Raw genomic sequence first — 16,383 nt, 5'->3', positions numbered from 1 at the left:
CAAGAGTCACAAAGAAACTTTATATAGTTTTCAAGTATTCAAAACTGTTAAATAAGTACAAGATGTGTTCACGATTTACATATCGGACAATATACACAATGTCCATCTTTAATTCTCTTTACACGATCCCCACTACCCAGGCTAAAATGTCCGCAAGCTATTCACATTACTTTTCGCCCTTTTCGTTGTTCCTTTCTTTTTTGTTTCTTTAGTTTTATACACCTTCTCCAATGAAGTGCGGATGTGGATCAGCTGTCTACTGGACACAGAGCACACAGACGGACAGACGGCACACCTGGAACACTGGACAGTGCAGGATGGAGAGACGTCCCACAGGGCTGCTGGTGATGTCAACAGTACATATCAACACAGAGCCGGGTGGGCGAGCAACGGTGAAGAGTCCCGGCTCACCTGCCTGCAGACCGTCCGTTCACCTCCGCCCGCCACACACAGGAGGAAAACTAAAAACCTACTGGGCGGTGATTTTTTTTTTTATTGTTTTTTTAATTTTTTTATTTTACTTTATTTGTTTTTTTCAGAGTGGGTGGAGGGTGGAGGATGGAAGGGCTGATGGCTTTAGCGTTTTCACTTTCCGATGATTAGTCGTCAAACACATTTTGGTCTAAATGTGTCCAAAAGCTTGTTTGTTAAGGCACCTAATGCTGTTGGATAGACTTAAGTGAAAGTGGACTGGAAGTGCATGCGTGCGTGCGTGCGTGCGTGTGTGTGAGAGAGACGGAGACAAAGCGACAAATCAAAGTACGTCTTCACACAAGTCGGGCCTCTTGACACGCACGCACGCACGCACGCACGCACGCACACAGTGAAGAAAGAAACATAGCACCGTTGAAAAAGTCAGACATGATTCTACACTCAGGAAGCAACTTCCTGTCAAAACTTCTGTACACGAGCTCCAGGCTGCCCCCTGGTGGCGACACTGCGTTTGCGCTCTCGGCCGCGTCCCGGATGAAACGAGCGGTTAGCTTTGTGCCATGTCGCCATTACGCAGCAGCTCTCAATGCACCGCTTGGCTTTCTCTTCAAAACAACTCCACAAACAAGACAGAACACAGCGTGTTTCTAACTGTGGCGGAGCTTAAACTCCACCACATCCTGTTCAGCAACCAAAACTCTTCTTTGTAGCCTCGGGCGCCCCTGTTGGGCAGGATGTAAATCCTTTCAATGAGTTTTTTTTTTTTTTTTTTTTGGAACGTGTGAGAGTGAAAGATAAAAAGCAAGAGACAGTATGTTCACTGTTGCAGTAAGATTTAGGATCAACTGACGATGCAACTTCTGGAATGAGTCAAAATTGGAATTTCCTTTAATATATATATATATATATATTAAAAAATTGGACCAACTTCTCACCCTGAGCTGCCGTTCAATGCGTGACTGAAGTTGCATGTAAAAACTCCTGCTATAATGACAACATGGCACCCGAACGAAAATGCGGCAACGGCAGTCGCGAAGCCGCTGGATCGACCGAGGCAAACTGCAACAGGGAGGGAGAAAAAAAAAAAAAAAAACAGAAAACAACAGCAACGAAAAAAAACATTTATAAAGCAAAACTCAAGAATGAAATCCTGCCCATGAGATGGCCTGGAGAGTCCGCAGACTGTACACTTTCTACAAGATCCATGTCCGTTCTGGAGGTGACAAGTGCATCCGCTCTCAGGGAGAGTTGAATCTAGAACAAAACTCACGTTCTGCTGCTGCATAAACATAAAAAAAAAAAAAAAAAAAAAAAAAGGGGGGGGGGGGCAAAAAAACAATAAACAAAACAAAAAAACAATTCCAATAAAATCGGGCTGATCAATTCTTGCATTTTGTCTTCTTGTCATGGTGTGCAAAGTGTGACGGAGAAACTACAAAACTGTCATACAAATTTTAGTAGTGAGGATGAAGTGAAAAACAGAGGTTTGTTTTAGGTCAACAGCGCCTTCAAGTCAGGTTCACCCACATTCTTCATTTCTGCCATTTTTGTTTTTGTGTTGTGTGAGTTGTTTTTTTTTGTTTTGTTTTGTTTTTTATTTCTATTACATCAACAGGACAGTTGATCAGCGAGTCGTCTTTATTTACAGGAAGTGGGAGCGATGAGTTCCTCCGCTCATGCGTTGAGCCTCAGCGACTGGTCCTCCCTCCTCCTGGAGGAGATATCGATGTCTATGGAGTCTTTGCCCACGATGAGTCGCAGGCGCTTCGCTGGCGGAAGTGGAATGAAGTCGTCCTCAAACTCGTTGTCAAAGTAGTCGTCCTCGTCTTCGTCGTCGTCGTCGTCCTCCTCCTCCTCCTCCTCGTCCTCTTCGTCGTCCTCCTCCTCGTCGTCGTCCTCCTCGTCGTCCTCGCCGGAGGAAGGCTCCGCCAGGACCTTCTGGCCGCGGTGGCCGCCATTCCTGGCCTCCAGCTCGGCGGCCACGTCCTCGCCGAAGGCCACCTTGTCCGCGCGGGGGTGGGCCGCCCGCCGCACGTCCTCCTCCCTCTTCAGCTGGATCTTCAGCTTGGTGGCGTTGCTGTGGACGACGGGCGCGAAGCCGTTGTTGAGCTTGGCGATGTACGAGCTGCCGTTGTCCTTGTCGTGGTCCTTGCTGAACTTGATGCTGATCTTGCTGGAGGAGGCCGAGTTGACGGCCGACGAGCCGACGGGGTCGCCGCCGTCGTTGGCCTTGCTGCTGCTGCTGTCCCTCCGCCGGCGGAGCGTCAGTTTGGGGATCCCCGTGTTGTTCTCCAGGATGAGCTGGGCGTCGTACTGCGTGATGCGTCGCTTCTTCTTGGCCTTGTCTTGCGAGCGGCAGCCGCTCTTGACCTTGTCCCTGCGGAGGGCCTTGCCGGCGTAGTCCCGGTGTCGCTCGGCGAAGCTCAGCACCATGTTGCCGCAGTCGGCGGCGGCGGCGGTGGCGGCGTAGCTCGGCGCCGGGGCGAACTGTTCGCCGTACGACTCCTCGCGCTTGATCGTCCGTTGCTCGCCTCCGAGCAGCCGCTTCCGCCGGGCGCACGAGCCCCTCCGGCCGTAGCCCGCGTCCAGGGCCGGCGGCGGCGGCTGCTGCTGCTGCTGCTGCTGATGCTGCTGCAGCTGCTGCTGCTGCTGCTGCAGCGCCCCCGCAGGCCGGAGGTACTCGTCCATGTTGGCCGGCTCCGTCTTGATGAGCGTCCTGCCGGGAATGGGGCTCAGATGGTCAGCGGCCACGGGCTCCAGCTTGACGCTGACCGCCGTCTCCTGGGCCTTGACCAGGGTCCGAGTGGACCTGCGAGTTCTGTAGGTGGGACTGCGGCTGCCGTCGCCGCTCGGCGCGTGCGCGATGCCGCCGTTCCCCTGGGCGGCGTGCCGCGTGACGCAGCCTCGCTGGCCGGCCGCCGGCTGCCCCGCCTCCCGCCCGTCTTTCTCCTTCTTGATGGCGACGCTCTTGTACGGCGGCGCCTTCGGGTCCCTGAGGCCCAGCTGGCAGGCGTCGCTCTTGGACAAGGCCTTGGGCTCCGTCGCCCTCCGGCAACTCCGCAACTGGACTTTACTTAGTGAAGGCTTGGATTGGGATTTTAGTCTCTTTGGTACCCTGTTATTGTTTACGCGACCTTGTTTGGAACATGAGGTAGAGAGGGCTCGTGACAAAGTCTGTCTGGATTGAGTCCTGTTTTTAAACTTCAGACCAGATGACGATGATGTTCTTTTTCTGGCAGCTGGTTGGAAAGAGGCAAAATGCAGCGTGTTAAGTATTTGCACTGAATCAGACACTGACCTGACCTGACGTCGTTCACCACTTGGAGTTCTGTTTTCCAAAACATACTGAACGAAACATTTAAACCCTTTAACTTTATAATAATAAAAAAACAAACATGTAACAGACAGACAGAGTGACATGCGTGCATCATGGATTTCCTTTGTCAACCAAAACCAAAAGTCAAGTCTGCTCATTTGTTACGATAACTGTGAGACTCTCTTGACTCTGCCGGTCCGTTACACTGGTAGCTCTGATACTAAACCATCGATGTGTGATATGAACTGGATATCGGACTTTTCTAGTGGCCACTTGATGGACTGCAGCCAAAAGTCCCACGTGGCTCAAAAAAAGCATTTTCCCCCATAGGCCACAATGCAAAAATGGGCAACGACTAGAGGATGTCCCTATCCGATCCGGCATGCCGATTTAGCATATTTTAATAGATCGGTGATCGGCCGATCTGCTTTTTTTTTTTTTTACTGAGCAGAGTGTTAAACTTTAGCTACTACATGTTTACAAGTTTAATTTGTATCAGTTGTTCACTGTAACTTAAGTTACTGATTCAATGAGGCTTACATTACCTTTGCAAAGTCTACATTGTATTTACTGAGCAAAGAGTGAAGTCATCACCAAGCTCCGAATGCACTTTAAAAAATGAATGCACTTACTTTATAAGCAGTTTCACACAATTATTTTTTATTTAATTGTTAAGTTTTATATAGTTTGCTCACTGTTCTTCAATTTGTAAAATAAAACTGACGAAAAGCAAAGCATGGATTGATCATTGACGCAAACAATCCCATTTATTTTGCACTGCACCAAGGGAAAAGTCTGAATCCAATGGATTCAGTTTATTCAAGGTAAGAAAAAAGATTGCATCGGGGGAAAGAAAAAAAAAAAATCGGGATCGGATCGGGACCAGAAAAATGTGTTCGGTACATCCCTAGAACCGACAACGAGTGCTCTATGGGCCGCATAATGTGGAAGCAACCCAAAATGGGGGACTTTCGTCAGTGTTTGCGCCAGATGAGCAGCGCCACCGAGGTGAACTGGGACACACCCTGTTAGAGTCTCTGCACGTCTGCACAGCTGGATGAAAAACGCTGGTGACTCCTGCAGCGTTTGTGACACACGGCTGGATATTAGAAGGACTCTTACATTGATGTGTTTTTGGCATTTCCTGAGAGTCGACGTCGGTGTGGGAGCCTACTGAGTGGCTGTCAGAGCCCTGGTTCCCTTCGCCCATCTTCTTTAACCTGTTGAGACGCTTGTCCGTCTCACGTAACCCGTACTTGCTGTTGATCACCGGCACCTCGGCCGGGAGTCCGGCCTTGGATTTGAACGCGCCGGTGCCTCGTCTGCACATTCAGAACACAAAAAAACAAGACAACCCTCAGAAACACAGCGCGGGATCTCGTGTCTTTCGTTGGTGCGGCTGTCCGGTGTGTGCACCCTACCGTTCGCATGTGTAGCATTCACAAAACTCATTGTTTTCCCCGAAGAAACCGTCTCCGTAGTAGCAGGAGATTTCTTCCCCGGGTTCAATGTCCCTCAGCACCTTTACACACGCCGTATCTCGTCCTGTCGACACAAACTACACACACACACACACACAACAAACGCGCTTACTTGCTCATCTTGCACTCTAAACACAAAGTGGGGTGTTTTTCTCTTTCTAAGAGACCTACCTTGCAGTTTGGTCGACAATCTGAAACCAAATGTGTGATAAAAAATGAAGTCAGTAAAATTAAAACCAATTGAAACTCGTGACAGTGAGTGCAGTTGTAGAAATCGCCGACTGGTACCGTGATTGATGAAGGCGGCCGGCCCAAGCCAGAGCTGCGCGCAATTTTTGCGAGTAGAGTACATGACGCTGAAGTCGTTCTCTCCGTGCCGCAGCAGCATGTTCTCTTCACTTTCGGACAGCTCGGCGATGCAGCCCACCAGGTACTCAATCTTGTCATTTCTTTTCCTGTGCAACAAGATACAAGCAATGGGTTTGCTGCGTGCTGCACAACAACGCGCTTCGGCAGTTCAGACACGACGTCGCGGAAGAAGTTAAACCAGAAACTGCTCCAATGCATTTAGTGGCTGAAGGCTCGGCTACAATAGGCGGCGCTGTGTCCTCACCATTCCTTAGTTGCCACGATTTTAGCTCCATTTTGCTCTGAAGAGTAACGATTGCAGGGGAGAATCTCGAAGCCGCTGTCGGTGGCAAACATCCGCAGATAGACAAACACCTGCGCAGATGGAAGGTAGGCTTTCAGTGGAATGTGATGCGGCAGAAGGAGAAATGGGGTCGAAGAAAACAGAACAAAACCACTCACATGCTGCTTGAAGAGCTTTTCTTGGGCCTTTGTCTTGTGTAGAAACAGATTCCTGGCCCAGTCGCCAGATATCAAAGCTCTGAAAGCTTTCTCCAAGTTGTCGTGTTTCTTGAAACGCTCTATGAGCTCCTTCAGCTCCTCCTGTCTTCCCTTTATTGGACGAAACCTGTGGGAGACAGTCAAATGAGGCAACAATTATGAAAAAATGTGAAATATAAAGAAAGACTAAGCTGATTGTGTACAGACGATATGGACAGCATAACCGTTTTAATACCAACCTGGTGTTCATTTTGTGAGTCTGAAACCCCAGGTATGGGTCCAGGATGAGGCTGGTGGTCAGGTCGTCATTCTCACACAACTCCTTTGCAGTCATTCCAGAGGAGGGCACATAGCGTCTCTCTGCCTCCAGATTGGCTGCATTAAACCCTGGCACCAGTAAAACGCAGACAGACGTTAGTGCATGCAACCAGGACTAGGGCTGATCCAATCCAGAATCTGACGTAATTCACGGGTCAGGAAAACCTCCAATCAACCTGGGAAATTTTCCAATCCAGGTTGCAGCCAGCTAGCAGGCCGGCATTTTGGCGACACTGCGCCTTCAAGCCAACTTTTCCTACACAACGCATCTCCTGCGCGGGGATACTTTACCCTCGAATCTACGTCAACACGTTATTCCAAGAAGGGTGAGCTCCGTCGCAACGTACAGTACTACTAATGCTACCGAACACTTCAAATAGCACCACGTCAAAAGTGCACACGGAGTTTTTAGCTGCGGGGGACAGACAGACGATACGAGCGGTCAGAATGTACTGAATTTGCACGGATTAAATGCACATTGTTTTCTTGATGGTGTGAATGTTTACACGTATTGCACATTTCTTTCGTTTCAAATGTGACATCTGAAAACCTTTATTTGTTGATGCTAGAAGGGCCAGTGTCCTTACTTTGTGCTGGTCATGAGGCAGCCCACTGTAGAGGGGCAGTGTCGAAGTTTCCACCTTATTTCATATTTGACACTTGAAAACAGTTTTCCTACATAGCGTCTACTTGATTTGGATCGTTGCCGTTCAGAATAATAGCACAGCTACTTTTGGATTCTGACAGTGTATATTGCACTAGTAGTAAGAATCAAATAAATGTTGACAATCAATATGAAATCCTTTCAGTTCCATATTTGTGTTCAGAATGTGATTATTCCTGTTGACACGATTTCTTCTTGCTTTTCTGACCTATGCTTATCTCAAGTTGTCTTTCGGGACATACATGTGTACTTGCCTCTAGAGAGGAGTTTATATTAGAGTCTCGTGTAAAATCAATAATGATAAGAATACTAAAGTAGACCTCTGGTACTGGAAGACTATTGGTATTGGTAGAGTTAAAAAATCAGGTATCGGGATCAGATTGGTTGTGAAAGAATGTGGCTTGTGCGTCCCCACAAGAAACCAACATACAAACACACAACATAAACTGACTACGCGCTGGACTCACTGCGGCTACATCTTCGGTTTCGGTTCTTGTTGTGGCGCAGCGACACCCTCTGCGAGTGCTGAGAGCGAGTCTGACTCTGGCTCACAGGTGTCTCCCCGGTCAACTTGTTCCCGTGTCGTCTGCCATTTAATACCATGTTCTTGGATTCGCCCAGCCACTTCATGCCCACAAGCACACTGGTCCAGTTGCATTTAGTCTCCGAGATGAAGAAACACTCTTGAGTGAGTAAGACTGGGGTCTAAAGTTGGAAACCTGAGGGAGAACCAACCGACAATATATTAGTATGTGGAGAGCCAAGACATTTATCTTCCATCAACAGACTGAAGAGGGCAGTGTTCCCATCTTCACTGAGGCAGCAACACCAACTAACAAACTGCAACTTTTGATAAATGCTGCTTCCGACTGAAATGGAAAACAATCAACCATTGCCCGTGTATTCCTAATTATTACCTTTAAAAAATTCACGGATACCATGAATACCAAAACAAATTTTCAACTAAACAAAAAAAGTCATTGACAGATGCACAAGCACACAATTCAGGTTTGGAGACCTATGGTATATATTTGTTTGTATGTGCGTGTGGATAGTCAAACTCTAGCAAAGACACTGAGGACGGGGATGAATGTTGCGTTATGAGGAATAAGACAGCGCTGGGGATGCCAATTGAAAAGAATCCTCTGACTCCATCTAGCGTTAACCTCGGGTAACGCCCTGGCTGACGGTCAAGTGTAACAACAACCCCATCGGCTGTGTTATCATTACGAATACTGAGAATTAATGGCTATGGATTCTATGATATATTTAAAACACACAGAAAGTCGGGTTTACATCCCACTACCCAACTACACAGACGCGTTTATGAATTGTATTTGTGCAAGCGGGGTGTTGTCTTCGCCGCTTGGGAGCTCCGTCGTGTTTGTACCAAATGCATTGGATGCTATGCAGTTTTATCACAAAAGCTGCAGCTGTCGTAAGCTACGTCAACGACAATCAGAACCTAAAGCCCACGGCGGTGCAGCGGAAAACCGGAAGGCCATTCCAAACGCGAGGGCCAGGACCGTGTCAGAGGCGTCATTACGACTCGTATTGTTTGCTAACTGTCGTCTCTCCACCCACAAGTGAGGCTAACCACGATCCGGCCGACGCTACTAGGGAGGGGGTCGGACAAGGCGGCTAACGAACCTCAGACACCGGCAAAACGCCACGGCCAACTCCCGGCGAGCCGTGTCAGTACCGGCCCAGTGAGCCGCGAAACACCCGCATCAAAGTCTCATTTCACAAGATAAAAAGGAAGGGACCGGCGCCAGTGTTCTGGATATTTAAACTGGTGGCAATTGTACAAACACTTGCTTGAAGCGGCAACAAATGCACGAAGGCATCAAATGTTTGGCGAATGACACGTGTTTCAGGTTAATTTAACGCATGATGATAACATTCCGAAGGGCCAATACCATTTTAAGCAGTCCAAATTGAAAACACTTAACCATTCTTGTTAGCTGTGCTTTCCTGAACGTGCTAGCTGAGCAGTCAGTTGAGGTGAAGTTGCATGCTAACAGGCTTAGCAGCCAATGTGAGCACGATTATCTTGTTACGTTTTACCACAATGCTATAAAATGTCGGCGTATATGCACATGAAATGTTCATCTTTCAACAATAAGAAAATAACAGGCACAATGAAGGTGGTGAGTCACTAGCTTGCGTGATGCTACTTACCTGCAAACCATTGGACCACAGCCGCTAACGCTCGCTAGCATAGGCTGTGCTAGCTCGAGTTGTTTGATATGGAAGCCATTTAGCCAGAATCCGACGATAAATCCGCGATTTAGATTCGAATGAAACGTCAGCACGGCCGTACACACGACCTACGCTTCCCATTCGGTCGTGCCAACAGACGGTGCCTCGGTCCAGGTGACAGTGTTTATCATAACAGCGAACACTTCGATAGCAGTAAAGCCGAGAGTATTTTCACGCGTTCGGAGCGTTAAATGTCCCTTGGCGAGCACAGAAACAAAACCAAAAGCCGATTGATCACGGATTGAATTTATATGGGGGCGAAAAACCACGAAGTAATCAACGCAACTCCGGCAAACTACTACAAATTTGGCACGAAACCCTCAACGAAAATATCACAGGAAACACTTCTTTTTTTTTCCTTTTTTTTTTTTTTTTTTTTTTTTTTCAAAAATTAACATTAAAATTCAAGATGGCGTCCTCGCAACAGGCCACAGGGAGAGAAAGGCGGCGCAGCACAGCCATCCCACATAAAGTAGTTCCCCCGGAAAAAATACGCAGACGGTGTCGGCTCTCGGGACTGAAACGGCTAAACTGCACCGGAGCGTTTCGGTGTGAAAGTCTAGCGGTTGCTCCTGGAGCAAACTTTGTCCTCGACTTTGTTTTCGTTTTGGGAAGACGACGACGCGGAGATGCCGTCACGTTAGTTGATGCTAGTGATTGTCGGATGTACACAAAAGTAGCGCCGCATAAACAAACCTTTCTAAGCTTGTCGGATTCCAGTGACAGGGCGCGCGCGCACACACACACACACACACACACACACAGGTTCACTAATCACCTGTTAACTTGGGTTGCGTCTGTGGATATTACAACAAAAACCTTTACCACAATTACCACAGTTTTGCAGTTGATAGACTACCATTACTTAAACTCTTAGCTTATAGTTCCACATATAGGATACAGAAAGTTGTTTAAATGGCTGCTGATTGGCACGATGGTACTTCTCCTTAATGATTTAATGATTTAATATTTATTCAGTTCAGTTTATGTCCGCACCGAAAAGCAGACACTTGCCCTGGCAAAATTTTTTTATTTCGAGCCAGTACAAAATTGGATGTGCCATGTTTTTCCAGAAGGGAAAGGACATAAAGGTGCTGTGTGTAAAGTCTGGCTTTTTGCCAAATATATCACCCATAAATATGTTTGCGAGTGAAAGCGTAGTCACTGTAATACAAAAGTAGTTTTGTTCTCCTATGGTTACAACGGTTCCCTCATATATACATATGGAAGCGTCCGGCTTGCAGGTTGTCCTCATCTTGCACAGCCATGTTCTCTCTATCTATCTATTGCAGATTTTGAGTAGAAACACTGTACCGACTGGAATTATAAAACCTATAATTTCACTTTACAATTCACCTTTTGCTAAGTCCCACCCCCCTGGTTACTGTTTCTATGCCTTGCTACTTTAATTTCTGCTTCTTTCACACATATTCACAGCTTTTCAACCTGGAATTTTTAGTGTTTATTATTATTATTATTATTATTATTATTATTATTATTATTATTATTATTATTATTATTATTTGTGTTTTAGCTTCAGTTTAGTTTTCTGAAGTTTCGTTATTGTAAGCCAGCAGCAGCTTTGCACCTGCGTAATTTATGTCCAGTCGGGACATCGTAGTGTGTCTATCCCCTGCTCATAAATATCTACATGCAGCTGCAGAGGGACCTCTGCACAAGGATCGGCCAGCCTGCGGGTGCTTTAGGCACGGAGGATGTTGACGCGCTTTTTCTCCAGGCAAAGCTTTATGTGTTTTGCGAGTGACTCTCTTTTTTGGAAAAAGAGTTGCCAGAAGGATCTAAAAACTTGCTAAATATAGCGACAAAGTCGCTAAGTTGGCAACACTGGAACTGGAGCAAGCTCTCCCCTTAACATAGCACTGAAAACTGACCACGTAAGGGTGGAGCTTTGCAAAGCCTCTAATATCTTGCGGAGGCTTCATCTAACTTGTTCTGGAACTTCAATTTTAATCACTTGACAAATCAAACAATCATAGCAATCAATTGAATAAATTAATCAATTGTGTGCTTAATATAAATATTGATAAATTTTTAAAGGTTTTAATTATTTAAAAAATAATATTTATGTGTTTTGCTTAAACATGGATGTGCAGGCAGCCAATGTGGATGGCACTGGCCACACACTGGGCCACTACTGAAACAAGGCATATCTGTATAAATAAGCAGCTATAAACACTGTACTGAAAAGATGTATAAGAACACAGAATGGAGATAGAATGTCATAAATTACAGGTGAACTGTCCTTTTAACTGTTTTTCTGTCCACATTTTCCAGCCACACGCAAACCCTTGCCTCATTTGCTGTCTGCTGTTTCTATGATGTCCAGAGAACAGTAACAAAATAAACATCAGTGCAACGCCCACCTGCCGCAGAGCAAATTTCCATAATGTGTCCAATCATTAAATCAGCTCTCAATGGATCTAAGATGCTGCGGGCTGCCTAAAGTATGTATATATGAAAGAAGAGACAAAAAACATTGGTGAAAGCCCGTTGTGCTTCTTAGCAGGTGGAGCGTCAGAAAAATGAAGAAAAGCCAATCTGAATTTGCCTGCACAGGACATTTTGTTGTGTTATCCCGAATTCCATTGGAGCTCAAAAGTAAGATTTTGCAAGTTTGCAACTGACCTGAAGTCAGAATTCCCCTCTGCTTTTTTTAATGGATTCTGGCAAATGATAAACAATAAAGACATTTTATCGCTTTGTATAGTTAAAGAGAAAAATAGCAGCATGAAGCCACAGCAGCAGGAAAAACTTTCTAGAGGGAAGAAACCTGGCGCAGACCCCGCCTCTGGAGGGCCAAGTCACCTGCTTTGATCAGTGGAGGAGTGTGGGGGAGAGGGAGGGTGAAAAGGAACTACATAAATTAAGAAATACAGAGGTAAATAATGCACTATACGTTCACACTCCTGGGAGTGAACACGTTCTGCTTCTAAAATGGCAGTGTTTATTACAGAAGCGTTTGATTTACGACAAACCTCAAGAGATCTCGTCTTCTTCTCCATTGATGTTTGTCAACTGTTGTCCCAAAAGTTTTCACTGCTGCAATCATCAGTCTTTCCTTCCTAATGTTGAAGGTTGAATTCTTTCTTGCAATCTTTGAATTGACTATATTCTCATAATGTTTTGCATTTGCATGCTTTTCTCCCCATGCCCTCACTCATACAACATCAGATTTCAAGATTAAATAACAATATATTGAATGAAGATGTGTAGTTCTTCTAAATTAGTGTCATCACACACATCCCACAAAAATATTATATTGTGATACCAAAATACAGTAGACAATATTTATTCATGCAAGTGTTGAGGTTTTACTTATTTTTGTTCCATCTGTTGTTTAAATTATTTACAATTTCAATGCAGCAGGCTGTCTGGAACTCAGTTAATGTAAACGGTTGCAAGTGCCACAATCACTCAGAATTTGCCGTTGGGGGAAAGATAAGGGTGAGAAGTGAAAAACTGGACAGATCGAGGAGAACTGGATCCTGGAGCACTGCCCACAGACTGCAGGCTGTAGAAATCTGCCTTTATCAGCAGCTCGGAGCTCTCCAAAGAGTGCTTCACTGTGTAGGCAGCTTCTCCTCCCACATATGTTATGAGGCCATCTACCTTGGACACTACCGGCATACCTGTTCCGCCAGCAGACCCTGACCTCCTTTGCCCTGGTCTGTGATCAAAGTGCAGCCAAGATGGACGTCCACCTAATTTGGATATTCATCACACTCCAGACAAATGCGCATGCACTAATTTATTATTCTGTCATATTCCATTCTTCTCTCATTGTCCGCAGACACGACAGAGACAATTGTTTTGATATGAGTCAACGTAATTACCAATGAACTCTGGGCTTTACTGAAGCTTATCGTCAAAAAATAATCAAAAACCAAAAAAGTAGAACATGTGAGTCTGGGAACATGGAGGGCATAACTACAGTCAGAGGACTTTGGGCCCAACTTGCCATGACGACTCCACCTACGCTGAGTTGGTGCCCAGTTACAATGCAGCCACAACAGGCCCCCCTGACTCCAATATAGTGGCCCATTCATTTCAAGGTAGATGCTCTCCCAGCGCATACGCTAAAAAGTTTTTGACTTCAAGAGTTAGAGGGTGTATAGAGCATGCACACTTTAAACCATGCCACTGTAACTCCCATGATACATCAGGCCGAGAAACAAGCCGAGACACAGCAGACAATACAGATGAATACTCCACGACTGGTTTAGAGGCATTTCTTTTTATATTGTGGTCGATAGGAAAATGCATTCAGGGCCCAATGGGATTTTTGTTGTTGTTGTTGTTGTTGTTTTTGCTGCAGTACCTCGAGTGGCCACTGGAAAACAGGCGGCGCACCGCCATATATTGGTTCACGCTAAGTTACCGTGACGTCACGTCGGCGTCTGGGGTCAGAGTTGAAAGTTGACAGAGGAGGGCTCGTGCTTGGACTCATCGCGGGAAACGTCCCAAAACAAATAGTTCTTGTGGGGGGGAAACGTAACGCGACCACGCTTCTGGAAGATTCGGTCGCTTATCGACCGGCGCACAACTACATCGATTAGACCCAATAGAAAGTCTTGTAGCGCAACATCTCGTGCCGGCAGCGGGAAACCTCGGCTAGCTGCTCCCGCGGTGCAAAGCCGACGCTAACAGCGGACTAGCACCACCCCGTGCTCCTCCAGGCGTTCGCGGGTGCTCCGAAGCGTTTACCCCGCGGTCGGGAGTCGGTGAGCGGCGGTTGACGATGGCAGAGAGACCGGAAGACCTGAACTTGCCCAATGCGGTTATCACTCGCATTATTAAAGAGGCGGTGAGTACTGAAAGTGAATAACGGGGGCTGGAAAATCCTTAAAAAATACTGTATTGTACAATGGTAGATAGAATTTCCGATTTTTCTAACTAACATAGAATAAAACATAATGGCGCACAATTATGTGTGTTTCACCAGATTTTTAACTTGGTATTATCTGTTTCTTTAATTGGTCTACATACTTACTACGAGCTATTGAAGGGGCTAAGGTTATTGCGCCAAAGTATCGCGAGATAAGGTTGTCGCGACGACGCTTTGGAAGATGTTTTATTTACTTATTAAAGTTTAGACTAAGTTTAAACGGGGGGGAGGAACCGAATAGTTGTTCATTCCTTAAAACACATTGTCAGAAGTAAGCCACGCATCTGTAGTAGCACAAGGCCATTATTCTGCACAGTGGGAACATTTGGAAGAACTTACTGAGATGGAACGCCATTAAATAGTTTTGACCAAGGAATTTAAAGCTGTTTAAAAAATATATATATTTGACCGGTTTTGGTTAAGCAAAGTTTACGTATGAACTAACCAAACACTACAGCAATCGCGGCCATTTCAAAACCAAAACCCAGGCAATTGTTTTGTGCTTACATGGAATGTAACGTACAGAAACAGCAAGCCAAAACATGTTACTTCACTATAAGTGTCATTAAGCCCTCCTTCACCTTCGTCAGCCCACTGTTGCCGAAACAAAAAGGCTACAGAGGTACTAACACCGTTTGTTTTCCTGACAGCTCCCAGACGGGGTGAATGTGTCAAAGGAAGCCCGCAGAGCCATCTCCCAGGCCGCTAGTGTGTTTGTGCTGTATGCAACTTCCTGGTAAGAATTAAGACCTTGATTCACAAAACAAAAAATAAATGGCAAATCGTTATCTGAGTCAGCCACTCAATTTGACCACTCTTAAAAAAAACTTATTTTTTTCCCACTGCAGTGCAAATAACTTTGCAATGAAAGCCAAAAGGAAAACTCTGAACGCTGGAGATGTCTTGGCAGCAATGGAAGAGATGGAGTTTGAACAATTCCTGGAGCCTCTGAAAGAAGCTTTGGATGGTCAGTAGATTATTTAACCCTATTGGATACATTAACATGAATTTCAAAACTAAACTTGTTTAGCTAAAATGTAGACTTCCTTAAATCTGAATGGAAATATTGCTTAAGTAAATGTGGTTTTGTATTACTTGGCAGTGTACAAGAAGGGCCAAAAAGGGAAGAAGGAGGTATCCGAGCAGAAACGCAAAGATAAAGAGAAAAAAATTGGCAGCGCTGAGAACGATAAGAGCAGAGAGGAGGAAGAGGAGGAGGAGGAGGAGCGCATGGAGGAGGAGCCAGAGGCTGAGAACGACGTGGAAGAGGATGAGGTGGAGAACTGATGACACGTTCACAGGGACTCTGTTCCATCAGAGGCTCCATCACTGTTTACAGCCAGCTGCTGAGCGTTGAGGGGACATTCTGGATGAGCTGCCATGTTTTTGCATCTTGACCACAAGAGAAGCACAATGAAATTTGCTCAACAGGATTTTACCATAAATCTCTCGTGAATAAATACAGTTTAGTAAATAAAGTTTTCTAGTGAATGGCACATCTTGTTGAAAACATTTTGATGAAAACCAACCTGCCATTATGCAACTTTGATTGATTGAATGATTTTTTTTTTTTTATTGCAAAGTGAATGGTCCTCAGATCACAACATGGAGTCAGAAAACTTTTTGAATCCAATTTTAGTGTGTAGGAATTTGACTCGTCAGAAAATTGGAACACTGTGGATTACTGTAAAGAAACAGTTACTGGAATCAGAGCAAGAAGAGGAAAGAGCATTTTTAACTGTCTGTATTTTTGTAAAAATAGTGCTTCACATTTCTTTTGCAATTTTTTGTATTAAAAGATCAAAAAGTATTGAGTTGCGAACTATTTTCAAACCAGTCAGATGTATTTGGGTCCCTGAAAGTCAAGTTTGAATCCTGACTACTGTTCCGTTTGCCTTTTCAGTGTCATTTCAAGGCACATCTGCATGTCATCCTTCACTTCAACTATTTCAAAATATCACAGATCAGAGCCATTTTCTATTAGGTAAAACTGTCCAGAATAGACTCGCCTGCCTTCTACTTGCTAGAAAGAGATTCACAGGGACAGCCAGTTATGTGAAGCTTCCCTACCAAGGTGATGGATGCAAGTTTTCCCAAGCCTTTACTCTTTAAAAGATCTTTAGGAGTCTATAAATCTCAGGAAGTTACTTTTATA

At 45.4% G+C, this 16,383-nt stretch overlaps 2 protein-coding genes across 2 annotated transcripts; one reads left to right on the top strand and one right to left on the bottom strand.

Annotated features, from left to right (window-relative positions):
• kmt5b (lysine methyltransferase 5B) lies at window positions 1–9,739 on the bottom strand. The gene is made up of 10 exons (XM_076046493.1): window positions 9,242–9,739; window positions 7,528–7,779; window positions 6,318–6,465; window positions 6,040–6,205; window positions 5,843–5,952; window positions 5,518–5,684; window positions 5,401–5,420; window positions 5,170–5,306; window positions 4,871–5,070; window positions 1–3,671 (listed from the first exon to the last, which is right to left on the bottom strand). The coding sequence occupies exons 2-10, from the start codon at window positions 7,688–7,690 to the stop codon at window positions 2,107–2,109; spliced, it is 2,676 nt and encodes an 891-aa protein (XP_075902608.1). The 5' UTR covers window positions 7,691–7,779; window positions 9,242–9,739; the 3' UTR covers window positions 1–2,106.
• A 3,996-nt stretch (window positions 9,740–13,735) lies between these two features.
• pole3 (polymerase (DNA directed), epsilon 3 (p17 subunit)) lies at window positions 13,736–16,038 on the top strand. Its single transcript, XM_076046361.1, has 4 exons — window positions 13,736–14,147; window positions 14,879–14,964; window positions 15,077–15,195; window positions 15,331–16,038. The coding sequence occupies exons 1-4, from the start codon at window positions 14,082–14,084 to the stop codon at window positions 15,513–15,515; spliced, it is 456 nt and encodes a 151-aa protein (XP_075902476.1). The 5' UTR covers window positions 13,736–14,081; the 3' UTR covers window positions 15,516–16,038.
• The last annotated feature ends 345 nt before the right edge of the window (window positions 16,039–16,383 follow it).

This window comes from Nelusetta ayraudi, unplaced genomic scaffold, assembly GCF_046127955.1.
Source record: "Nelusetta ayraudi isolate G7.1 ecotype Tasmania unplaced genomic scaffold, CSIRO-AGI_Nayr_v1 ptg000002l, whole genome shotgun sequence".
In the NCBI taxonomy this organism is placed as follows: Eukaryota; Metazoa; Chordata; class Actinopteri; order Tetraodontiformes; family Monacanthidae; genus Nelusetta; species Nelusetta ayraudi.
The sequence above is the reverse complement of the archived record's forward strand: the minus strand, read 5'-3'. Positions and strand labels throughout refer to the sequence as shown.